The sequence below is a fragment of the Mixophyes fleayi genome, chromosome 8 (genome assembly GCF_038048845.1).
Source record: "Mixophyes fleayi isolate aMixFle1 chromosome 8, aMixFle1.hap1, whole genome shotgun sequence".
Taxonomy (NCBI): domain Eukaryota; kingdom Metazoa; phylum Chordata; class Amphibia; order Anura; family Limnodynastidae; genus Mixophyes; species Mixophyes fleayi.
In genome coordinates, this window is record NC_134409.1 from 50,660,610 (window position 1) to 50,687,948 (window position 27,339).

The 27,339-nt window shown below is 36.8% G+C and overlaps 1 protein-coding gene across 1 annotated transcript in view; it reads right to left on the reverse strand.

The window, feature by feature from the left end:
- Positions 1 to 1,239: 1,239 nt before the first annotated feature.
- Positions 1,240 to 27,339, reverse strand: part of COL11A1 (collagen type XI alpha 1 chain) — a 163,789-nt gene continuing 137,689 nt past the window's right edge. Inside the window, exons 48-68 of the mRNA XM_075182562.1 lie at positions 26,716 to 26,769; positions 26,343 to 26,396; positions 26,207 to 26,260; positions 19,599 to 19,652; positions 17,719 to 17,826; positions 17,568 to 17,621; positions 16,216 to 16,269; positions 14,978 to 15,031; positions 13,641 to 13,694; positions 13,425 to 13,532; positions 12,474 to 12,527; positions 11,942 to 11,995; positions 11,046 to 11,153; positions 10,791 to 10,844; positions 10,363 to 10,398; positions 9,896 to 9,949; positions 9,319 to 9,565; positions 8,211 to 8,323; positions 7,484 to 7,552; positions 5,657 to 5,890; positions 1,240 to 3,073 (exon numbers count right to left, since the gene is read on the reverse strand). Coding sequence (XP_075038663.1) covers positions 2,927 to 3,073; positions 5,657 to 5,890; positions 7,484 to 7,552; positions 8,211 to 8,323; positions 9,319 to 9,565; positions 9,896 to 9,949; positions 10,363 to 10,398; positions 10,791 to 10,844; positions 11,046 to 11,153; positions 11,942 to 11,995; positions 12,474 to 12,527; positions 13,425 to 13,532; positions 13,641 to 13,694; positions 14,978 to 15,031; positions 16,216 to 16,269; positions 17,568 to 17,621; positions 17,719 to 17,826; positions 19,599 to 19,652; positions 26,207 to 26,260; positions 26,343 to 26,396; positions 26,716 to 26,769 — 1,818 coding nt within the window. The 3' untranslated portion in view covers positions 1,240 to 2,926. The remainder of the gene's footprint in view (positions 3,074 to 5,656; positions 5,891 to 7,483; positions 7,553 to 8,210; positions 8,324 to 9,318; positions 9,566 to 9,895; positions 9,950 to 10,362; positions 10,399 to 10,790; positions 10,845 to 11,045; positions 11,154 to 11,941; positions 11,996 to 12,473; positions 12,528 to 13,424; positions 13,533 to 13,640; positions 13,695 to 14,977; positions 15,032 to 16,215; positions 16,270 to 17,567; positions 17,622 to 17,718; positions 17,827 to 19,598; positions 19,653 to 26,206; positions 26,261 to 26,342; positions 26,397 to 26,715; positions 26,770 to 27,339) is intronic.

The window sequence follows — 27,339 nt, forward strand, 5'->3', positions numbered from 1 at the left end:
TAAGAATATGTCAACTTGGTTTGGCATTGCTATCTATATGGCAGCATCTACTCATATTAATACACTTAGAGAACATAAGGTTCTTTGTACAGAATAAGAAAAGTCCATATGTTTCAAATTTATATTACAATGGAGAATAAGCACAATTTTTAGGCAGAGTGTATTTTTCCCATAAAGTGGAACTAAAAACAAGTTGGATGAACCTCATGTGATATAGAGGTGTGTTTGATTCCCCAACCTTCATACATCAATTGACAGGAACATCATATTACTACTCTTTACTGCAAGGATACTCTGCTGATTCCAATATCTACCTCGCAATCTATAGCCTCCATTCACTTCCTCACACCATGACATTATCTCTGTTAATTGCAGTCCTGCCTTGAAACACATAAGTGTATAGGTCACTGCCTCCCAAAAGATCAGCACATTCATCTGCTGAAATCAAAAAACTTACTTTAAAACTCAATATAAGAGACATTTTTACACATGTGAAAGTGATAAAAGTGTACTTTATACTAAATTTGATCTACAATCTTAGTATTTGCTGACTAGCAGCTGCCTTGATGACTTCTCTCAAATTGCTACTTTGCATTATATACTAGGAGCAAAGAAAGGTATATGATAAAAGAAATGTATTATTTTGTAGATTGTCACCTATGAAACAGCAAATATAGAAGAAAGAATCTGTAATCATTGACTTAGGATGTGGGTTGGACTAACAGAAATATATGTCCCCTTGCAGTGAGCAACTTCTGTATGGATTTCTCAGTAAACAGAAATGTTTGACCTTCAAGAAAAAGTAAAAGTACTTTTCACTATCCTCTACCACATGTAAAAATATATTATTTCAAAATTAGTTCCACTTTCAAGAAAAATTGTACATGTATATGCCCCAAATCCTAGACTTTGAGAGGTTTAGAGCAGGCCTGGCCTACCTGTGGCTCTCCAGGAGTTGTGAAACTACAAGTCCCAGCATGCTTTGCCAGTAGATAGCCAGCTAAGAGCTGAGAGGGCATGCTGGGCGTTTCATAACACCTGGGGAGCCACGTGCCTGGTTTAGAGTAACATTTTACTATTGTGTATAGGACAACCTCTTCACTATTACCAGAAAGACACCCCAAAACTATAAAAATAGAACAGGTGAACTGCAATATACATGTACACTGCTTGCTATATCCATAATGAGATTTCGTGATTCTTGACCCACCACTGTTTTTTTAAGAAATGAAAGGAACATTTAACGTAAACAAGACTTGAATTTATTGATCACATTTTCATAACTTCTGTGAGGTGACAGTAACATTTTGTTTGTAAAAAAAAATGGAAAAAAAGATTTTCAACAGCAAAAGGAAAAAAAAGGTTTATTCTATATCCTGTTAATTAAATGTCATGGGAAAATGAGCTAGTGGGATCTGAGACCAATTAATTTAACAGTTTATTTATGAAAGAGTAACACACAATTTTCAAGTCTTACATATATTATGAAAAATAATTACAAAAGAATTTTATCTTTAAAGTGAAAATCTTTATCTTTATTTTCCAGCTAAAACCAGAATGGGGAGGGGAAAAACACAACAAGTTTGGAAGACTAATTAAAACAAATTTGGATGCCAAATTAACTTGAGTAATTAGCAGCCCCTCCTATGTTGCGATGCAACCAGGTAGAATCACATGACCTTGACATAGCTGTGTACATAAATATATAACAGCTATTCATGAATTGAATAACTTTGCACTGTCCAATATATTACTGTGTTTGATTTGAATAGCTATGGCATAATTGCAGTGAGTACATAATAACATATATACTGACTGCTATTAAACGTATTTGCAAACACTCAACAAATACATTAAATTACTGTTTTGAGTCCAGTTTTAATATTAAGTGATGGAAGATGCACAAACCTTGATGATACATATATTCAAACAAACTTGCGTTTGGCCAATGACTTCACAAAACATTGACAAATATCTTATACAGAAATATTTCTCTTAATACATATTTCCCCCGACCACAAATAATAATAAAAAAAGTTATTTTAGGTATATACATGCATGTAACAACATCCTGGAATGAGGTATTAGCACCATCAAATATTGCACCAAAATGGTTTAATTTTGCAAAAGAGAAATGCGGCACAAAGATAGGCAAATTTAGATGAAATTATCATTTTTGTCTTCCAGTTTGGCAACCTGAGGCTTTATATATATAGAGACTGATATAGATATATATATATATATATATATATATATATATATATATATATATATTAGTTTCAGCAACAGCAAATAAGAGAGATCGTCCACTTCAATATATACAAAGGGATTTTATTTTGAGTCATTAAGAAGGGTTGGAGTCCACTGGAATTATACATTATTTTGCACAATACAGACACTGTATCCGTTTTAGACCCCATGGGGAACCTTTCCATGTTTCTTTGCTCTTAGTATTATGGCTCAACCCAGAGTCACATGCAAGTTTTGGAAAAGGACATGCAAGCCTTATAATAAGTATGCAAAGTAATTACATGTATAGAGCATTTGGTAAACCCATTTACAAGAAATTAATAGCACCTATGATGGACGAAGCCTGTTTTGGGTATTCTTCAGCACCAAAAGTTTCACTGAAATGATGACACAGCGATCCCTACAGTATCGCATCTAAGTCCTTCATATTTTTGCAAATGCTTTCTGTTTAAGTCATGTGATTCTGCCACGGATGAGGGTGGCTGACAAATTCTAAGTAACTCATATGCAGTGAGCTTTTTTGTTCTCTTTATTTATTTAGGTTTTCTTCCCCTCTGCACAATCCATATTCAAAACTTGCATGTGGCGAACACGTCTCTGGTGGTATCCAAAGCCTGATGCTTTTTTTTTTTAGGAAATTTTTTTTTACACTTTTTATTAAGCTGCTTGTCCAGTCTCAACCTAAGAAGCAGGCCGGCCCGACCTCAAATCCAAACTTTTGAGTCTGATCCCCAAAGTCACTTATCATAACATCTGCTATAGGCAGTTGATCTATCTTCAGGGTGTTGATTTCAAGGACTGTTCGTGCATATCCTTTCCTCAGCTGCAAAGTGGAAAAAAAGAATTAGCGTAATTCTTATATATTGGTATAGTGTATAAACTTTCTAATTATTTTATTTAGTTGTGTCCCAAATTTATATACATCCCATAAATCTCTAGGCTGATAATTAAAATTCAGTTATTTGTGTATAAATCAACTAATCTACACTATGAATACCTGTAAAATGTCAGACAATGTCTGCCTGTTTGCATAGAGAAACTCCTCCCTACTAACTTGCCGCAGAAGAGTAGAAAACAACATGCTGGACATATCTATCAAGTATAAACATTACAGTGATCTCATTGAAGAGGTAACTACATACTTCCCAACTGTCCCGATATAAGCGGGCAGCCCAGATTTTAGGGGTCTGTCCCACCACGAGGACATGTTTGTCCCGCAGGTGAGAATGTTGGGGAAAGGGAGGTATCTATGGGCAGCCTAGGGCTTTACAGTGCTAAGCAGCCCTCTGGGGTCATAGCCACACCCCTACCATGGTGTGGCCACTCCCCTTTTCCCACAGCCGAGAACAGACATGTTGGAAGGTATTTAACTATAGAAGTAGCAGTCCAAGCAACTGCTATGGGGCTTGGCAGCACTGGGGGCCCTGTTCCAGAGCAATGTGCATAAAGAACAAATTTAATATGGCTCCCTAACAAATTGATCCAGGCAGTTATATGGTTTAAATAAAATAATACTACTACTACCACCAATAATAAAAAATAATACACACTCTCTGATATATATATACATATACACGCCGGACCAAACGCCAGTGAATGCACCAATGTTCAATTCAGGGAGGGGAACAGGGAGGGGATTGGGCGTATGCACTGTCTTAGTCAATTTGCCTGCAAGAAGAACATGTGTTTGCAATCAGGAGCAACTGTAAAAATGCATTTTAGGTATAGCATTCATAACATCCTAACTAATGTGTTTTATGTGGGTGATAGTTAAATGCTTTCTTTTTTTTCTGTGCGTTCTTTTGGGACTTTATATTCCACATATGTATTGGACGTATCCCGCAGATTATTGTCTGTCAGAGCAGAGTTAACCTAGACCTATTAATCAATAGGTGTATCTTTACATCCATTTGTAGTTTAATACGGACACCTGTATGCCCAATGTATGTACATTTGTTACAAAAACCACACACATTACGTTGGCTTTGTGTTCCTTGATGAATCAGACCCACAGTGTTTAAATGGAACTCCACAGTTTTTTAATTCATATCCCTTAAATGTTCAAAAGGCCTTTATCCTGCCTTTTGAAAGAATATCCCATAACCAATCTACTTTTGGTCCAGAGATTTCAGCTGACATGTTATAATTCACATTGAAAACAGTTGTCAAGGCTCTGACATTCTCTGCTCCATGGTCACTACAAAAGAGCCTTTCGGGCAACCAAGACACTGCTACAACATTGTTGCAGCTGTGCCACAGTTCACTATTAGGGGCATATTCAATTCTTGGCGGAAACGCCGAAAATCTCGCGGTCCGCGCACGATTACCGTTATTACGGTAATCGTGCACAGAAAAAACGTTAATACGGTAATTTTCTCTCTGGATTTCAGCTCGCAGCTCCCTGAGCCGCGAGCTGAAATCCAGCCAACTATATACGGTAATAGTTTTTCCGCGGCGCGGAAAAAAATTGAATATACCCCTTAGTTAAATCTGTTAAATCTCACCTCTTAAGCTGGACTGTGAATGATGTGCAGACGTTTACTACATGACAGAGCAATGACAATGGAGAAGACATTTCGATTGTTGAGCCCAATGCCAATGCACTTCCGCAGTTTACATACTACCAAGTGCTAATTTCCTGGATAAATTATCCCAATTCCTGCTCTAATCTCACTGTGTGTGTGTTCAGTGTGTTCAGTCATAGTACACTTGACATCGACCAATATTTACTGGGACAAAGCATGTGCTCGAGTGGTAACCACTCTGTGAGGGAATAGTGCAGCCCACCACTGACAAAGGGAAAGATAGGGTTAGTGTGTCATGACTGCCCACGTCTTCCTCATATCAGGAAATTGTGTTGTTTGTCCCAGTAAGTCTTACAATATATGTTTGTGAATGAGTCCATTGCAGACAAGATGGTAATTTTAAATCTTGTTTTCAACCATAAGGAAGCCAAAAAGAATTTTATAAATGGCTGCATATTAATGTATTGTCAGCCTGATATTGGCTGTAATGTGTACTTTAAAGTATACTTGTCGCCTATAATAGCTTAGGCAGCCATTTTGTGCATTGAACCAATATTCATGAGACTGCAACCTATCAAATCATTAACAGGCAGTGACAGCATGAGGAACATTGTTGTAGAGCTCTCTCTAATAAACTAATAGAATAATGTCTTTTTGGTTGAGTTATGACAGCACACAGTTTAATTTTATATCCTGAACCTTTTCATCCTATGGCATTTGTCCTTTTAACGCCTTCCACTGCAGTATATAGCGACTTCCTTTTGTGTCACATCAGTCTCTTTGGTAAGTCAAGTCTTATTTCAGCCAGGGAGCTAGAAATAAGTGTGTATGTATTTGCTTAAACTAGACTTCCCTCCTTTCCAGATAGCATGTACACTCACCGCGCATCCATCATGCAGCGCTGTAATAAAGGGACTGTTGTCGTAAGATATTTCCTCATCGTTTGATCCTAGGAACCTCAGGGCCTTGTCATAGTTATTGTTGACAGCGTCGTGCCAGGCTACTGACTGCTGGCAACTGTACGTAAAGTTCTGGCGAGCGGAGGCACTGAGTAGTTTCAGGAAGGTCATTTGAACTTGATTAATGTTGTTACCCTCAATGTCCACATAGGAAAGCTACAGCGGAAAAATGAGAGATGAGTTACGGGTGGTCGTTGCACTAATTTTATATGCACTCACAACACCATTCACCATTCAGAAGCAATTTAAACATTTCATAATCAATAGAATGTTTGCTGAAACAAAATAGCAAGTTAGTGAGTTATGCAACAGCCTAGCAACAAATATGCAAATTACCCACTCAATTTTCACAGAATGGGTACGCCATTCACGTGGAAGCCTTTTGAGTTAATGCTTTACCCATTGGGTAATCAAAGTATGACCACCATACTGATATTTTGTGGCTCATCTCTGAGAAATGAACCAGCCTCATTGACTTAAAAGGCTACCATATAATTGGCATACCCAGAAGTCAGTGCATCCAAGACAGAGCAGCTTATTTATATACTCAGTGGCTGAAAGCTAATAATGGTTCAGACAGCTTGGCCCTCTTCAACTCACACTCTAGTCCATTCATCTATCTCTACTTTTTAATCACAATACACAAGTGGGTAACAGCATTGAATACCAGAATAAAAGTGTTTATTACAATTGTTTGATTCTATATAGTTTTATTCTGGGCCATGACTTCCAAAGTCAAAGATCAGCAGACCATAATTATTGTAGATAATGAGGAGTGAAGTAATAGGCTGAACGAGTCTAAACTAATTGCATATGGTCTGACAGGGATTTAAACGTTGGAAAGGGGTTAATGATGATGATGCAGAATATGGCCAATGAGAACACAGGGAGGAGCAGAGATTGTAGTTATATCCTCTTCCTGTGGGTGGGCCGATCTCTTGTTCCTGCATCGTTTGCCACCCTCCCACCCGGCTGGTGTGATTTGGTTTACAGGTTTGATTGTGTCGGTAGGAGAGCAGGCAGTCAGCCGTAAATGAGCAGATGGTGTTACTAGTATAACTGGGGTCATTGCCCCCTCCGAAGAATCATGACTCATGGTCCTCCTGATTGAAGGATCACTTGGAAGGCTTTGAGCGGGCGCCAATGTCGAGTCCAGGAGGGGCGCATCCGCCTCGTTAGCCCAAATTTAACTCCAGGTCAATCGTAAAGGAGTTTACTCCTGGGACCAGTGGCAAGGGTATGACCTCCCACTGTTTGGCTTTGCGTTTTGCCTGCTGACTGCTATGCTCTCGTCGCCAACTTTAGGTCAAGATTAAAATTAAAATAAAATAAATAAACAAGTTTAATTTTGCCAACTTAAAAGTTGTCGTGTGGTGATTTCTGATTAAAGTGATAAGTTTAATGTTGTCAATGGTTTAAGTCCATGGTTAAAGACATATAGCATATATAGTTTATACATACTGCTAAAAATGTTACAGTTCAGAATGACTGATGTTAAGATACTGTGGCTGAAGAGATTATAGTGTTGTAACGGGAAGTCATCTGATCAAAATGATGACAATTAATGGAGTTTATTGCTTATGTAAAATGTAGACAAGTTTTTTTTTTTTTTAAAAAAAAACCTTTGATAATGTTAAAGTTATAGTTGGTTAACTATATATACACAGACAAATAAAGGGAAAGAGCTTATTGGCCTCAGGAGGTTTGGGAGATAAAGTAAGACTAACAATAGATTAGTGAGGAACCTACCAGCTTTCCTCTCTTAAATTCACTAAACCAGGAGCCAGGGTTTTCTTTTGGCCATGATGAAATCCGTACCTGTTCGCAACAAGAGCATGAGATCATAGTAAATAAAAGGAATCACCTAATGCTTATCACAGCTAGCTAGAATATATGATATTTTTTTTCCTAACTAATCAAAATGTATCATTTTAATCTACATCCAGCAGAGTTACCAGCACATGAATGGAGGTTAAGCCAAGAAAGTGTGATTTTGGATTGTGAATTTGACCCAACTAATTGACCAACCACTGCACCATGTATGGGCTTATCATATCTAAACATTATCTGATTGATTGGATTTCACCAGGTATGGTGAACAATAGGTTAACTATCTATGTCCTCCACTAGAAGCTACATAAGACTAATATAATTGTGAAACACATTCATAAGTATATGTATATACTTTGTGTACACTAGAATGAATAGTTGTAAGAAGTATATTATAAAGATGGTCTGTGCAGAATATGTCGGCATATGGGCAAGGTTGAGCACATGTCATTTCCGGCAAAGAGCTCCATAGTTGGCACTGCATGTTACTATTAAATACTAGAAACAAAGTATTAAATTAATATCTTCTCTGCTCTGTATCCATTTGTCATTTTCACTAGGCCAGAAGATCAACTAACCCAGAGCTAGTTGTTATAAGGAACACTCAGACAGGTCATAAGGTAAACCTAAGGACAGTCTAACTCACTCCTTCTGATTTCTTGTCTGCATAGATACAGGTCTCCCCTCCGGCAGTGAAGTTGCAGTACACTTTGAACGAGTCTCCGGAGCAGCCCTGGTTTGGATCGATCCAATATTCACCTGCAGGGAAGAAGAAAAGCTCCTGTTATAAATCATAAAATATGAAAATATTGTCAGAATTTCTATGCTTTGAAGTCAGTGGCGCTATGTCAGATAAATTCCTTTCCTATTTTGCTCTTTTTAAATAAAAAATAGATTGTAAGTTTTATGCATTACATAATATTTATTTTATCCAGTTGTACAAAACAATACAAACTTGCTGCATGCATAATAGCAACAATAATTTTATTTTCAAAATTGGCATGAACACAATGCAACTGATTCAAGCAGATTCAATTGTCCGTAACGTTCCTAGGAACATTGCAGATGTGCTTTTTTACCGTTGTTACGGTAAAAGTAACTCTCATTTTTGCTCGCACCTCTATGGGGCGCGAGCAAAAGTGAGCATCATTTCTGTAAAAAAAAATCTGTGCAAGACACCTTTGAGAATTGGACTCCCCCCCCCACCCCCAAAGAATCTGCTGCTAATGTCTTGGTGCCAGATATCACAGCACACCCCCAGAGGTCTTGTGGAGTCCACGGCTTCATGACTCGAAAGGTCTGAGCTGCTTTGGCAGCACGAGGTTAGCATACACAATATTAGGCAGGTGGTTTGAATGTTGAGGCATATATATATATATATATATATATATATTTATTTGGGAGAAGACTATTTGACTGAAGACCTGCTTAATGAATATTTACCATTATATGTAATATAATTGTTGAAGCCTACTTCACCCTATTCCTACTCAAACCCTAAAAAAGATGTGAAGATGTGACTCATCCTAAGAGCAGTGGATTAGTTCCCCAGGGTCTGGGCTTCCTAAACTACATGAAGGCACTGTGCTTCAATGTAATCTGTATATATTGCATATAAGTGAACTATACTCAAATGTATCACTGCTTTTTTTAGGTAATTAATGCGGTATCCCAAATTTTACGTAGAATATTCACAACTTCAACTAGCAAGAACCATATACAGAAAATGAAAAGTGTTCTTTTTGTCTACATACCATCAGGGAACTCAGGGTGGGAGAGCTGGAGATCTTTGCATGTTCTAGCAGGATTATTCTGGGATCCCTCTGGATATTTCATGCGCTCTATGTCCTGTTTCAGGGAGTTGAGGGAGCCAAAAATCTCCTCCATTCCATCATAATCCAAGATGTTGTCTCCTAGATCTGCCATCATGGCATCTGATGATCTGCGAGTCTTCTTTGGTGAATGGATAGGTAGTGGCTGGATGACTTCTCCAGGTGGACCCTAAAATAATATATGATTTTGTTTAATTTGCAATACTTTTATAAAGCAGGAGATGATATAACCAGACAATTCATATAAGTGTTAAATTTAAATTGTAGTAATGCTAATGATGATAATTAATAACAATGAATATTCTAATTGTGGAGAGAAAATCATGACAATATATGAAATAGTCATAGTAAATTACTAAATGCTCATTTAATAGACTTTTATTAAATATCTATTGTTGGGTGTTGTAAATAAAATACATATATTCTGCTGTTATGTATGTATTTATGTAGCAACCTGCAAACATTTTGTAAAAATACCATAATGTCATTATATACTTACTGGAGGCCCAGGAGGCCCAGCCAATCCACCATCTCCCTTTTGGCCTGAAGGACCCTATTAGCAGTTTAAAGAAGACAATGATATAAGATTAGGACAAACACATGATGTACAGAAAGGGCAGAATGAAGATCTAGGGAGCACAGTATAGTGTAAGTGTAAATGAACAAAGTCCAGAGTTCAGGATTCATTAAAACCATGCATGTTAGCTAAAGATGAAGGATGGACCATCCACAGAGAAAGGTGAACTATACATACTATGTAGGACTGAAAGCCAAATTACAAGTTTTAATAAGAATAAAAAAACAAGGATATATAGTCTGAGGTCTAGATCCGAGACTTGACGTACATAAAATGAGAGTTGCAAAACATGGAGGACAGTAGATGCCATAAAGTCAAGATCAAAGTTTCAGCAGGATGAAAGATACAATAGAGGATAGGAAATTAAAGTTAAGTTGTAAAATACTCACAGACGATCCCTTTGAACCTTTAGGACCTTGGGTACCCTACAAACAAAACACAGAACATGATTAGTATAAGCAATTCCCCTCCAGCGTTGAAAAAAAAACATTTTAAAAACCTGGATATATGTCCCCCAAAAACTAGCAAAAAACAATATTTTGCAGTTTGTCATTGTAAATGTAGCTGCGACTCTCATATTATGGCTATGTATATCACAAACAGTGCACCGCTCTTATGTCTTCTGCAGATAGTGATCAACGTTTCTATGTTATTAATCCTGAATAGAGATTCTATTTTAGATAACAGAGTTGTGAATCTCTCTTGAACAATTATCACTCAGCTGATATGTTTAGGTTCTTACTTACTGTATGTCTATATGAAAAACTCTATTGTATTGTATTTAGTATAGGGGTACAAATCTATGTTCTATACTTACGGGTAAGCCAGGAGAGCCAGGAGGACCATTAGGGCCAGCAGGACCTGTTATACCCTGATGAAAAAAGATGCAGTATTAGCAATAGGATAAGACTGACAAAAAATGAAATGGGTTGCATGACATCCTTTATATGGAAAAGGAGGTAATATATCAAGACCCATGGAATAAGAATAGTTTAAAAATCAATTAAATCCACTGAACAGAAGCTTGCATTTGTAATGAAAGTGACTCAATTGTAGATGGGTTCACACTTACCCCATCACCCTTGGGTCCAGAAGATCCTTGTGGACCTGGAAGTCCTCTGTCTCCCTTTTCACCCTGCTCTCCAGGTGGACCTATCAGACCAATCAATCCAGGATGTCCCTATAATTATTTGAAGACAGAGTTTTAAATTCAAACACCCACCAGCAAACAACAATGCTTTACTTATAATAGTGTCCTACAGACTATTTACAAAATGTCACCATAGTCTACTCATACTCACCCTACAACTCCTCCACAATCCCACTGCACTACTCCGCTATCCCATAATGCAAGTTAGCCTTAGTTTCACCCTACAACTCGTCACCAATCCCATCCTGCAACTCATCAGGAATTGCACCCACAAGTCCTCTATTATCTCACCCTATGACTCTCAAACAACTACACCTTTTACTTCTCCACAATCATACCTTATATTACTCTCTCTATCCCAGCCTATAAATTCTCCACAATCCAAACCATACAACTAGTTCACAACAGCAACATACAAACCATTCCCAGTCATAGCAACTCAGAAACAATACTATGCTACACAAACCAATCTATTAAGCCTCTTACTACTAATTTGCTACTAAAGTAGTATAGCCAACATATCTATTCAGTGTTGGCTATACGCATTTAAATACTAGCTTCACTTATTAATACATAAACCTATACTTTTTGTTTAAAAGTCCACTAACTTTTATGTCATCATTAATTTAGTGTGTACCGCCAACTGTGGCTTCGATCTCACCCCATAATTAACTATTTAAACCTACATTATATAATATATAGGTCAAAAGGAATATAACTTTATCCAGTTTTGTTGATAACAACATTAGACTGAATGACAGTTACATTTTAAACAAATACAAAATTGTGCAAGGGACCTTTCTTCACAAGGGCCTTACCTTTTCACCCTTAGTACCAGGATCACCCTTCAGACCTGGAAGTCCAGGTGGGCCCTGCATGAGAAATACATATTATAAGGATATCTTTCTATAAACCACTGAACAAACTTAAGGCATGCCTGAAATGAATTACATGGTAAATTGTTTGTATCACTACTTCCAAAATAAACATTATTGCAGCTATTTAAACAGGTATATCTGCTGAATGAAAATGACATCTACTCAAAGTTTGTAACAAACATACTGAATTATCTCTCCTAAGGTGGCATTCCACCTACTGGAGGTGTATGCTACATGTGTATCTAGAGCACGCTCTTTACTTGTTTTGGGTTATATCTACAGATGAAGAAAGTGATTGCCACATAAAATAAGAGTAGTTTATATTGCTTCATAAATTCCAAAAATGTATTATTCAAAATTAAAGAAATGATGCATAGGTCTAAAGAGATGGTTTGGAAAATCAAGATCCAAGATCATTTATATAATCACTTAAGTCAAAACTAAGAACTAAGATCTAGTACCAATCACTGACCATAGGGCCTGGAGGTCCATCCTGTCCGGGAGCACCTGGGAGACCTTGTTCACCCTGAAAGTAAGAAACAGAATTAGAGGAAAGATGAGATTGATCTATCTATCTATCTATCTATCCAGGATAGATAGATAGATAGATAGATAGATAGATAGATAGATAGATAGATAGATATAAACAAGACTTCAATTAATATATAAATATACCAGGCCTGATTCATCTTCGAATGCAATGTGAACGCAACTTTAATAAACCTGAACGTAACTTGTACACATGTACGCTCGTATTCAAATACAAGCGGGTATAAGTAAGCTCTGGCTATACATTACTTGCCGTATGTAGACAGACAGAACAGACTGCAGGATACACACATGCATATATGCAACATAAAGTACCATAAGAACGCAAGCAAAAAAATATTTATTTTTAAGATTAAAGACATCTCTTAATACTAAAATCATTAAGAAATATGGTTTTAAATTTTGCAATTTTATTTTACATTAAATACATAAATCATGATGTTCCTAATTCGGACTGTACAAAAATGCATTTTTATAGTTTCTGTTAACTTGCAAACAGTAGTCATCACTATCAGTCGCCACTGTAGCCCTGTAGCTGGTGCAAATGATACAGCTAACCAACACGTATTTAAGAGATGCCCTGAACTTGAATTGCCCTTACAGTACATTGCCTACATCCATCCACCCCTTCCCACCCACATTCCACCCTTCAAGTCATAGGCAGTTGTAACTTTCATTAAGGCATGAATTGCATGCAATTGCATTCACTGGCGTAAGTCCCGTTCTGGCGCATGTGCAGAGCTTTTCACATAAGATACGTCACACAAATGGACTCACCTCTTGAAGATGAATCAGGTCTCTTGAGTATTGTTAACCAAGACCCATTGTCATCACAGAAATTACATAAAAATCCAGTTCAAATCCCCTTACTCACCACAGGCCCTGGAATTCCTCTCAAACCCTCAGGCCCTGCTTTTCCTGCTGCACCCTGTGGTCCTACAGGTCCTGTCTTTCCTCCTGGTCCTTCTGCTCCAGATTCACCCTAAAAAAAACCAATATAGGTCAATGTACAGCATCACCATAAGGAAAGAAGTGCAATGGAATACAGCAAATAAACAATACAAACATGTAGATCAATATATGCTCTCACCTTTGCACCTTTCTCTCCTTGTCTTCCTTCTGCACCTTGAGCTCCAGGAGGACCCTAAAAGGAGAGATTATAGAAATATCAAGAATAGCAATAATAACAAGAGCATCAATATTCTATCCTGTTATACATTTATTTTTTTCAGGAAACCATGTAAAAAATGTTTCATAAACTAGTACACTATATATATATATATATATATATATATATATATATATATATACACATACATAGGAGTGAAACAGATATAATGTACGCTCGTACATAAATGAGTCATATTGGAAAATATATAATATGTCAAAGTTAGGGTTTATTTTCACTTTATTTTTATAGATCTGTTCGACAAAATAGAGACACCCTTTGTTTTCATGTCTGCATTTATTTTGTCTACTCTGTATGTCCCTGTTTTTTTGTATATCTTGTTCTCCTTGCGGCACTGTGGAACACCGTAGTGCCTTGCAAATCTAGAATAATAATAATAAACCATTGTACAAAAACAATCTTGGTGGGGTGGTCCTCTTTTTTACACCTCCTCAATATAGCATCCTTCCTGCATAGGAAATAGGTGGGTTCTAAATATTCAGTCCCTAAAGCCTAAAGGCAAGATCTTGCTCATGACATTACTCAAGGAGTTGGAGGATTTGGTCCATCCATATCTCTTCAATAGAACTTTATCTGGCTATGGATAACATGGGGACTCTCCTATTTGCAAAAAGTAGATTACTCTTTTAAGTATTTAGAAATTTGTTATGTAGTTGTGGGAGCCATCATAGTGCTTGTTAAGCTGATTAAAAAAGAAAAAAAAAAAACATCCACAGGCTCCAAAGGAGCAATGGCCTTTTTAATCAGCAAAAATCACTCTTCAAAACATATGCAGAATTTTTTTGAAAAATAATATTTCAGTATTACATGCCAATACACTCTTAATACAACAGTTAGCATTTCATATATCGGTAATATACACTCATACAAATACACTAACATCCTCAGTACAAAGTATAAGATGTTTTATGCATCTGTGCAAGCAGAGATGTGTACATGTATAGGACTTGTGTGGCTTAGTTACTGCCAGTGATTATTCCCTGCCTTTGTTCCCTTTTTCTTGCATGAGGCATAGCTGAATCAATATTCTATTACACACCACAATAATTAGTAATCTCAGTGCACTTCTATAGCCGTTGCTGTTTAAATCTTGCTCAAGTTGAAAACAATGTTTATTTGTATTAATGCTAAACTTTTCATATGAAAATTTACTTAAATAAATCAACATTTGTCGGATCCTATATTAATGAATTAGTCGTGCTTATGACCATGGATAGATAATGAAAAACTAAACTCACTCTCTTGCCAGGAGGACCTGGTGGTCCAGCTTCTCCAGATGGACCGGGAGGTCCCTGCAATAAAGAAAAAAAAAAACAATTAATACAGTACATTAAACCTCAGGCTTTATAACAGAGAATTAAAGCAAGATAAAGCAATGTTTATTATTCTTCACAATTACTATTTTCATGGACATAAGTAATTTTCAGATGCTAGAGGCACAAGAACCATGGTTCACATTTTCGACCTGAGTACTCCTCCCAATCATCACTCCCATGAAACGTCATTAGACCCCCCTCCCCCACATAACAACCATCCTGAGTTTTCTTTTTTCATGCTTTATTATTATTATTATTATTATTAAGTAAATGTGTGAAGAGAATTACATGAGACTACAGTAGATCCCCCTATTGCCAGCAGAATCTAACAGCGTGTACTATTAGACAGAGCCGGATTTAAACCTCATGGGGCCCTAGGCAAGATACTGGTTGGGGCCCCCTCCCTGAAAAAATCCATAGCACTATAGTTTTTTAGCATAACATATACCCCTTTTCAGGGGCTGGCTGGCAGACTTTAGCCCGGGGAGGGGGGCAAGCATATAGCACTGGCCCATAAGTAGAGGCCCATTTTTAAAGGGTGGTCTCACCGCCGGCCCTGGGAGGGCCCTCTGGGGACCGCTGGGCCCTAGGCAATTGCCTAGGTTGCCTAGTGGTAAATCCGGCCCTGCTATTAGATGTCATTTACATGGACCTATTGGTGCTATCTTAGAGAGGAGACCTCTGCTGCTGCTGCTGGAGTTCCATGCTCAAAGGGCTTTCCTAGTGATATCATCTTTTTATGCAAAAACAATTGGCCCCTCTCCATTTTATGCAGAAGCTCCATGGTTCTTCATTATTATTTGCACTTTGGCTTTTCCCCTTTAAATGCAGAAAACACTTTACTCTTCATCGCAGACTATAGGGCCTGGAACCAGTAGTTCCTAGTCTTAAAACTGGACTTCCAAGCTGTCACTGATAGCATTTGCTATTTCTGTGCCATGGGGCACCCAGGTCTTCTGCCACTCTAAATATTGCCATTATTAAGAAATATTTGTTTTCAAAATAAGTCATTTAGCAGTATAAAGTTCAAAACTGCAAAAAAGCAGTAGTCTGGGGAAAAACAATATAGTATCTTACTAAACCAAGACAAGAATAATACAATGATGATCTCATGATTACATGATCTCCCTTCAGTTAAAAAGGGACACTGTAATACTTACAGGTTGACCTGGTTCACCATCTTCACCTTTATCGCCAGAAACACCGTCTTGACCCTTTAGAGGACACAGAAATAGTTTTTGAACTTACAGGTCTTCACAGGCAGTTTAGTAAATAAATTATATATCTTAGGTTATGCATTTCTAATAATAGTTAATCAAAGACTCATTCACAAAAAGGTTGAGTCAAGACACGTGCATTTAAAGCATTTTAGCAATTCCTATATGTTCCTGTGGTGTCCTAGAACACATCTTCATTTACTTGAATAAAAGTCTCAAGAGAAATGCTCATAAATGTATATAAATATTCATATTTCTTTATAAAATGGCAGGTGCATGCATGGATAATGAGGCCTGTCTTGGTTTTCAAACCCCTGGATGTGATGAAAGAGAATCAAAATTCGTATATCATTTTAAGAATAGGACAAAAAAAGTCTGTCTGACATTGCCTGAGAATGAAAGAAAAAAAGGCAAATATTGTATTCTTTTTACAAAAAGGTCTATGCGGTAGCAGTAAGTAGATTTTTAGAAAAATATATAACAATACACTGAATTCCTATAATACATTTACTATGACTTACTATTACTATTGCAAAACATGTATAAGGTTTATTTTTTGGAATTTAACTGTACTCAAGAATAGTTTTATACATTGCTACTCTGGTTTGTAGCACTAGGTTAGTAACACTAGTATTAGCAGATGTGTTTGTTGGACCATTCTGCTCAAATCCTAGATTGTGATAAGTAAATTTGCATTCCATAGAAATGTTAACTAGTATCATCCCTCTCCTTTATTTGGTGTAAGTAGTTTACGACATATTTGAATTCACCATCTAATCAATTCAGTGTCTTGTTACGAAAGTGCTATTTTTGAGAAGTGTGTTATGTGGATACTTGAAAATTTATATATATTATTGACTTACATTTATGTATCTAAACTGCTTAGTCCAGAAATAAGAAATGGGGGTAAATTTACTAAACTGCGGGTTGGAAAAATTGGAGATGCCTATAGCAACCAATCAGATTCTAGCTGTCATTTTGTAGAATGTACTGAATAAATCATAATTAGTATGTTGCTATAGGTAACATCTCCACTTTTTCAAACTTGCAGTTTAGTACACATTTATATATACCCCATAGTCTCTAAAAAGACTATGCTGATCAACAGGTTATGTAAAGTTATGTGAACCAAAGCAAGACTTTTCATATGAATACTTTTTTCAGTTACAGAAACCATCTTTTTTTTAGCCCAGTCCCACAGTACACACATAAATAAATATATATATATATATATATATATATATATATACTAAAGTGTTTATCAAATACTTTTTTGTGTAAATCATGTCACTTACACTTGGACCAGGTTCTCCGGGAGGGCCAGGATCTCCTGGGAATCCAACGGGACCCTAAACAGTTTGAAGGAGGAAGAGGACAATTTAAGAGTGTCATATATAACATCATATCAAAGACAAATAAATATAAAGTTTCAAGTGGATCTCTTACGGGATTTCCTTTAGGACCATCATCTCCTGGTGGCCCTTTGGGACCAGCTGGGCCTGCAGCTCCTGGAGGTCCAGCTTCTCCTTTTTCTCCCCTTTCCCCTTTAGGGCCCTAAAATGTATTTAAATACAGATATATAACATAATATTATATGATGTTATGATATGAACAGCCCCTCTGTGGTCATAAGAAGATTAAGTCCTTTGTAAAAAATCATAAACTGACTAAAACTGTATTTTCACTATTGTTAAGAATCTAAAAAGCCAGAAGCTTTGAAAGACTTGTACAGTCTTTATTTAATGAATCTATGTCATCCCTCAAATCCCCAGGCAAATTTCACTTTAGCTCTGTTCTCTGCTTGCAAAGCAATTCTTAAGCTGCCAGACAGCTAACAGAAAGTAGCCAATATGTTCAAGTAAAGGAAACAAGATCACAAGATACCAATAAATTACATAATCACATTAGGAAGAATTGATTTTACTTATGAGGTGATAACACAGGGACGGTTTTTTAATTATTGTTATAATTCTATTACTAGATATGATTCTCAATGGCAGAGGATTAATTATTTATTAAAGGCATAGGCAAACAGAGGGGGGGGGGGGGGTTGCTATTGCCTGGAAACCCCCTCCAAGCCTGGGGCACTGTATAACTGAGGTGGCTGGAACCTGCTCCCGCTTCACACAGCTCTGCTTGAAAAGGGAGAGCTGCGTGCACCTAACAGTAGTGCACGCAGCATTGCCCATGTATATTATGGGGATAGGAAGAGTTGAAGAGCAGCCAAGCACTGTCTAAAATTATAGCCATGCCCCCCTGCATACTGGTCACGCTCACTGGCGGCGTGGTGTGAAAACTCCACTCTACAAATCATGCGTTTGCCCCTGAAAGGGTACATAGCAAACTTTGAAAGGTACCCCTATCGCTTGATTACACTTTTACAGCTGTGACACAGGGGTGTCGGGTACATGTTTCTGTATTTAGTAAAATTTCTGCCACTCCACCAATCTGCCCATGTAACTCCCTTTTCTGTCCATGCCACTCCCTAAACCTGTCCATATAATTTCCTCAGTCTGCGCATACCACTCCTCCTATCTGCACTTGGACCTGATTCAGGTTATCAAATGTCGAACCACTTTGAATGATTCAAGCATCTCTAGCTATAACTTTTTTATTTTGCGGTATGGCAACTTGACATGGCGAATGTTCTCTCTGTTATATATTTAAATGTAGTGCTATGTAGTTCAATGTTTGTATACATAAAGGTGACAGTCGACTACTGATCAGCAAGCCTAATATACACACATATCATCTATTGGAGCTAGGGGATTTCTAAAATGTTGTCATAGTCAGTTCAACCAGCAAGTGAGTGATAGTAATATAGTAATATAGACTTCCTATACATTGTACTTTTGCACAACTGAAACATGATTAGAAAGGCCGAAAAGACCACATTTCACACAACTAAATTAAACTTAATTTGTCTACTGAAATAACACATAGGGGCATATTCAATTAGCTTTTAGATTCGCGGTAACGCGCCGGAACAGCCGCGAAACGTAATACACGGTACCGCAATAACGTGGATTTTCGTTCGCAGCCCATAGGGTTGCGAACGAAAATCCGCGTTAATGCGGTACCGTAATACCCGCAAGAACGCGCACTTTTCGCGGCAACGCGCGTTACCGCGAATCAAAAAGCTAATTGAATATGCCCCATAGACTCCAACAAGCAGATTAACTATTAAGCCACTAAGAATTGGCCTAGAGCATTCAGATTATTATAGTCCTCATACTTTCGTTATAGTTCTCTTCAACAAAAGCCTGAACAAGCAATCAGTGATTTTAATACAAAAATAAGAAAGTGTCATATTGTAAATTACTTACACCAACACCAGCTTCTCCTGGGGGACCTGGGTTTCCAGCCTCACCGGGTTCACCCTAAAATGGAAACATTGCAAAACATGTATTTACATTGCTCATATTTGATTGATCATCTAAAGTTATTACCCGATAGACAACAAATCTCACAAATCACACATCTGACCTCCACAGTAAACACATGTATTAATAATAATAGTTTCATATCCTTATTTATACTGACTTCTCTACCTATCTGTAAATCATTGAGCTAAAAATGTGGCTCTTGGTTTTTAGCGGATGTTCGAGAGTGGTGCAAAAATAGACCATCCATACTATTGTTATATTCTCTTGTTATTCTGCTTTCTTTATACAATGATTACATACTATAGCAGTTTCCATTTAACAAGAATATCTTCATTTACAAAGGTTCCAAACTGTAAAGGTAAATCTTGTACACCTCCCCAACCCAATGAGTTGTTCTTCTATTGTGATTTAAACATATAGGGGCATATTCAATTGTTGGCGAAAACGCCAAAAATCTTGCGGCATGCGCACTATTACAGTTATTACGGTAATAGTGCGCGTAAATACCGTTATTATGGTAGTTTTCTCGCTGGTAATAACGGTAATAGTTTTAACGCCGCGGGAATTCAAAAGAATTGAATATGCCCCAATGTATAGTGTTAGCATCACATGACAAAGTGTGATGCTTGTCCCATATTTCCCCCTGTTGTAAAACATTATGGTGTGTTATGCATAAAGCTAGTTGGGATTGGGAAAATACTTCTTTATTTAAATATATGCAAGCATGAAATGTTCATTTCAGGAGCAAACATTTTAACACTGCTCTAGAGGGAGATTTAGGTTTCAAATCCAAAGCACACTTTAAGCCTCTTGCCATTATTTCTCTAGCTCAGTGGACTGATAAATATAAGCAGAGATAGCAATTTAGCATTAAAATGCTACTAATTCTGTACAGTCAAGGAACGGGAATTTGATGTTAACCAACGGTCTTTCTGGCCAGATGTTCTATAAACAAAAATAATGTGCATTCTGACCTGTGAAGCACAAGAAATGCACTCAAACAATAATAAATGCACATAACTAAGGTATTGAAGGTAACTAGAATGGTGCATTGGCGGCCTTTTTTCTGCAACCTTATCTTAGATTGTAAGTTCATGGGGATAGGAATTCCATGTACAGATTTCCTGGCAGGTCAGCAAGTTTCTTTTCAGTTTTTCTCTGGGAAAGCGACTAGTGATCCCTTGCAATGTCATAGCATTTGTAGATAGCAAATAAAAAGCCACAAGGTAAAAACAAAGCAGGGAAGTACATCACCATGGACACAGTCAGTGTTATATGACTAAAATTTTATTTAAATTCAAAGCGAAACCATTATTTTCTGCTGAACGGCTGAAATGATGAATTATTACTCTAGCGAAGGTTGAATGAATGGTAATCAATTTGCTGTTTCTTAGGGCTGTGTGAGTAGCCGAATACTTGCCTGACTAATATTATTTATACTTGTGTGATAACACCTGCCTGGTAGAAAACAAATTAAAGCATTTTATTTTGCATAAATAATAAATGTGCACTACAAGTGATGTGTATTTCTCACAGCTCTGTGTACAGGACTGAATAGTCACAAACATGCAGTATTCATTGGAATAGAAACAGTGATGTATAGTCTATATAAATATGGAAATAATACAATTCCTTCACAAGTGCCAAAAAAGTCTTCAATGTATTAGCCGAATGCACAGACAATGAATAAAGTTAAGTCATTTTTGGTTACCACTCTAGAGACTGTAATAACGCTATTCTAGAATAAAATGTTTTATGAATATTACAAATAAAACAATGCTGATATTGAAAACAAGTTAATTAAGATAACTGTTAACCAAGTAGTAGAATTTAAACAACATATTGTCATTAATTAGGCAAAACTGAAACTGTCTCTCCGAAACCACACATGTTTAATGAATACATAACTGACAAAATGTTATCATAGTTTCATAATGTAAAGGAAGGATTAACATCTGCAAAAAAAAGACACCTATGAAAGAGACACATTAAAACTATGTATAGACAATAGTCTATACACCTGTACAAGCATATTAATAGGCAACGGAGACTTTAATATTAAACCCATGCCATTGGAATAGCCTTTGTTATAAGAGAAATAAAATATTTATTGTAATGAAACAAAAAGTGAGACAGTGAAACGCTAATTATTTAGTCTAAAGAGGTGGCAGCCAATCTGCACTCTACAGCTGCGGTGGAAGTACAAGTGCCAATATACTTTAAGGAATGTTGGGACAGGAGTTTTCACATCATCTGAAGTGCCACAGTTTGCCTACCTCTGTTTTTTTGTTTACAAATATTGCCATAAAGTCATTTCCTATGTTTAAACTGACACAAGAAGAGAAATGAGGAGAGCCAGATACAGGAATAATTCCAAAGAGAGACAATTAGTGCATTTCTCAGAATATGTGCTTGACTTCTTAATCATACTTGTCATCTCATGGCAGTCCTCGTCCGGGAGGTGGGCATGCGGGAGGCAGGGCTCATAAAATCACATCTTTTTGGCCCCGCCCCTGTGATTTTGCAGCAGGGGGCTGGGCCAAATGTAGCGATTCTCAGGGAATCGCTGCATTTTGGATATAATTCTGCCCACTTCACTAGGAAGTGGGCAGATGCGAGAGGCTGCCATATGCTCCCGGGAGTACGGGAAACCCACCCGGAATACTGCAGTCTCCCTGACATTCCAGGAGAGTTGGCAAGTATGCTCTTAATCACTTAAGTTCTATTTTCTTGAAACAATGTGAATTAAGAGGAACTGCAGGAAAGCTATTATTTCACTCATTGTAAGAGCTTGGGGAATGCATGCTGACCTAAGTAAACCTTGACATTGACCTGCAAATTTAGTGAATGCAGGAACATCTTTAAGCCCTCTTTAGGAATAATGATATATTATACATGATATTCATCTTTCTATGTGTCTATTGTAATGAATAGCAATGAATGGTACAAGACTGTTTGGGGCACACAACTGACCAACATTTGCTGCTTAACTACATAACATTTATAATTTACATATGCAATATGTTGATATGTGGGTGCACTGCCCATCCAATAAGTAGTATTGGCAATTTTGATGGCAACATATAGACTTAGTAGAGGAACCACAGAGAAGACTAAGGAGCAGCTGTTTTTTTACTATTTCAGACCCACTCTAGGGCTACACAGAACAGCAAGCAAATGACAATCAGGAGAATTTAACTCCCTATTCCAAAGCTATAGTTTTAACAGGGAAAGGTCAATGATTGCTCCCATGTGTGCAGTTTCATATTTGTTGCTTTCATTTTTGTTGTTTGAGTGTTCCTGTATCCCATTATGGTGGCTGGGAATGAATTTTGTTCTCAGCCATTCTCCCTAGTGTGCCAGGCAGTCATGGCCTGGAATTATTATTAACAAAATCTAGCCACAGGATCACTGCTGCACACCATTCTAAAGAATTCTGTGCAGCATATACAGGATGTGGTACCTCTGCATCTGGGAAAACACTAATGATGTGGCGTCAGAATAGCTCTCACTAATGGTAATATATAAGCTTTTTTAGTTGTAACTTGAGCATGTCTGAACAAACATGTAAAAATTAAAAAATAATTGCAGAGCCCACAATGGTCAATGCTGTCCCATTTCGGCATATACTAATACAAAGTAATACATTTAAAAAAAAAATAAGATAGAACTCTCATTTCTAATCCATGTAACGTTCCCTAAGCTACAGCAAACTGCAAATATTAAGCATTTAAATGGAAGAAATTGACGACTACACTGTAGGATGTATTATAATATCTTGAAAATAATACAAGTAATGTGTTTTAGAGATAAAAAAAGTACTCTTCATTTAATACAATGACAGAACCATTCACTGCTGTCCCAGTTTCTAAATATATTTTTGAATTGATGCAGAGTAGCTGATGTGAACAAGTACTGCAATGTTGTTGAGATTGTAAAAGCAGCACAAAAAATGTACAAATTAAGATCTAATCACAAGTTAGATTTTAGGCTGCACAAAAAAAAAACTATCCACAAAAATATTTTCACTTACAGATGATAAACCTGCATAGCGTATGCTTCATCGGACTGAACACTTCCCTAGAAATACAAGCCCGCATTTGTCTGATTGGAGATGACAGCTATTATTATACAATAAGGCTGTATGCAAACATTGCAGGCAGAATCTTTTTAAGGTACGGGAACTCTAGAGAAATGGGAAATAGCACTGGAGACAGATGCTTCCCTAATAACAAGGCACATAGAAGCACAAAAAATGGATTTCTTTTATAATATAGCCTCATATTAATACTTAATGTCTGTTTTGATATGTGCATGATTGACATATTTGCATGTATTCTTACATTTTAGCTCTGAAATTTCCTTGGATATTAAAGTACTAAGATCTAGGGCTAGATTTACTAAGCTGTAGGTTTGAAAAAGTGGGGATGTTGCCTATAGCAACCAATCAGATTGTAGCTTTCATTTATTTAGTACTTTCTACAAAATGACAGCTAGAATCTGATTGGTTGCTATAGGCAACATCTCCACTTTTTCAAACCCGCAGCTTAGTAAATCTAGCCCCTAGTCTGGTTTGCAGCTCTCTTGACATCATTCTTCTGGGATGATTCTGGGGATATATTTTCATACCTCTCAGTAGAGCATTTGATCACATTTAATAGGACATACTTTGAGCATCCTTAAGCATGTAATTAAATACACGCATATAAATAAAATATGTGTCTTTGGACAGTGGGAATCAAAGAGCACAACAATTAGTGTCCACCTCATTTTGCTAGATATTTGTTTAAGTAATGGTACCCTGTCTACAGGAGTCTATTGCAAACCAGAATATATAGTCAGGAATAACAGAGCATTGTCTTGTATAGATCCATAGAACAGTACTTCCTGATCAGTTTGGCCTGTCATTTATATTGCATTTTATGTCATTTCATTTAATGCAGGTCTGAAAAATTTTGATAGTTAAGCCTACATAAAGCCTAATGACATTATACATTGTTAACACATACACAATGGGTTTTTTCCAGCTATAAAATGCTAGCTTTCATAGTGTTCATTAATGAAACACATAGAAACTGCACATACACAGTTTTCTGCAGGGGGATTGCACAGGCAAGGTGGGGAGTTTTACATCCTAAGTGGATACCGCTTGATGAATATTTAGTACCTCAACAAACTTACAATAGGTAAAATAGCTACTATTTCATGGAGATCCTAGGAGGCTCCCATAGGTAAGTTCTACACTTTTCACAGCATATAATACAGCACTAGGATCTACACTAATGTGCAATGAAGATTATATCAAAAAATTCCAGATACACGTTAAGATCATAGTCTAAAAGAAGAAACAATAATGACACATTTTCCTTTCTGAGTTCTGCTGTCTATGTGAATATGTAATCCTGACTCTTACTATTTAGTGGTCATCTTGCCAAAGGTAACATATTTTAATTCAGGACACTCCTGCTTGAATATAATTTGTAAATAAATGTTTGGATTTGGTTTGGCAGAATCATTTGTAAACAAGTTTGTATAAAAATATGGATTTGGTAAATCCTTAATGAAAATATATTGTTTAAGATTACATGTAACTAAAAACATTTGCAGTTTATTTAACTAGAAAAAAAATATTGCTTACTTTTTACTATGCTTTTTTATTTTCATAATAAAACACACTCTGTTTTATTACTGTTAGGACTGAGATGACTGAACCCTATAATATAGAGTAATATGCAGTATATGCACATAGGCTCTTTTAATAGATGACAAGTCCAAATTTCCCCATATATGTTTTCTTATCAGTTGCTACAAAAAAAAATGTCTATGTGTATTTCCACAAAGGTCAATGATGTCTATGTGAGTCCCTCCTTTGTTCACCTGTCAAAAGTGAAAGCAAAGGAACACTAGTTTCCAGGTGGAGAGCAATAGGTTTGTATGTGGATCTTGCTCAACATCTCTCAAAATTTTATAGATGCAATCCACATACATACCACTCTAACTTTTGCGAAACACATTGATTACCAATGTAACTATAAGTAACTGAGCTCCATTCAGTATATGGAGATTGTTGTACCTTTGTATAGGGAAGGGAGTAAAATATAAATGAGGGAAAGCTGAGTCTGGCAGAAGTGTAATGATAAATGTTACTTATTGCTCTGGAAGACTATGTTCTGGTCTACTGAGCATGTCCAGTTTGATCTTCCAGCTCCACTGCAACTGCCCTTTCATAAATAGAGTCCATAACCTCCATCATAGTCTCCATCATCCTTGTGGCCAAGAAGAATTCATTTCAAAAATATAATATATGGTAGAAAGTGGGAGCTCTTTCCCCAAATTTTAGCAGTAAGTCTAAGGGGGCAGGGTAAATAGCAAGACCATTGTATTAATAACTTGCATTTAAAATCCTACACCTTGGGTCAATAAGTAAACTCTTTTGAATTATTTTTAACACCAAAAATAATCCATTAAGTGAAATCAAATTTAACAAAGCCTATTAACCTTCAAACAAAAAGAATCCTATATTATTAGGTCATTCGATTTCTACCTACCTTCTCACCAATTCCACCAATAGATCCAATAGACCCAGGGGGACCTTGTGGACCCTGTGGGAAAAATTCAGAATTTAAGTTCATAAATAAGTAATGAAAGTGTGAATCCTATATATACACCTTACAGAATACTTACATCTGCGCCGTTAGGACCTTGAGGACCTCTAGGACCAGGGGGACCAGGTGGACCCTGTTCAGAAGAAATATAGCTTTAATTGAATGGTCATGAAATAGCCCAAATATTTGGAGTATGCAAGATATTCAGTAAAAACTATACATTTAAACTTTCTCTAATGCAAAACTCCCTAGAGTTTGTGTTATCTCCAATACAATACAGTAACATAGAAGGAAATATTTCCACTATAGCACTTTATTGGGTATGCAGCAGTAGAATTATGTGGCTTACACTAGTTAGTGTTAGCCAAATAAATTGTCAAACTTTGAGCCTACAAACATATGACAAGTCATTGGTTAATAAATATGTAAATGTTATACAGTAGTATACTTACCATAGGTCCAACATCACCATTCTCTCCCTTTTCACCTGGGGGTCCAGGAAGGCCCTGAAAAAACCCAATACATCAGCATGGTTATGCACTGGTACAGGAATTCTAAAATATATCTACAAATACCATTAAAGTATGTTTCAGAATAACTGTGTTTCAGTAACATGTTTCAGTACATATATGGATGCCTGGGTAGAACACACTTGGTTAGACACGCTGGAACTATAAAAAAAACAAAAAGATTTAAAAAATAACAATATTTTTTGGGAAATAAATTAAAAATATGCTTTTACTTTTACTAATAAAGCATTTTTTCCTGAAGTAACCCCTGGTTACACCAACATGAGATGGTGGTAGCAATCAGACGACAGCAGCAGCGACGGGTGCTACGGCAACACCCGGCAAAATCTTCACCAGGCCAGGGGCTTTGACAAAAAAAATCCTAAATCTGTTGAAAACTCTCATTTTCTTTTGATCTAGGGATTTTTATCAATTGATAATAATAGACCCCTTAATTTGGTGTGTTAGCCCCAGGAATAGCGTAGTTTGGTGGAGCACATATAGTATACAAGTTAACCTGTGCATAATACTCATGCATTCTAGTCAAATCAAGCTACTTAAGGTCTT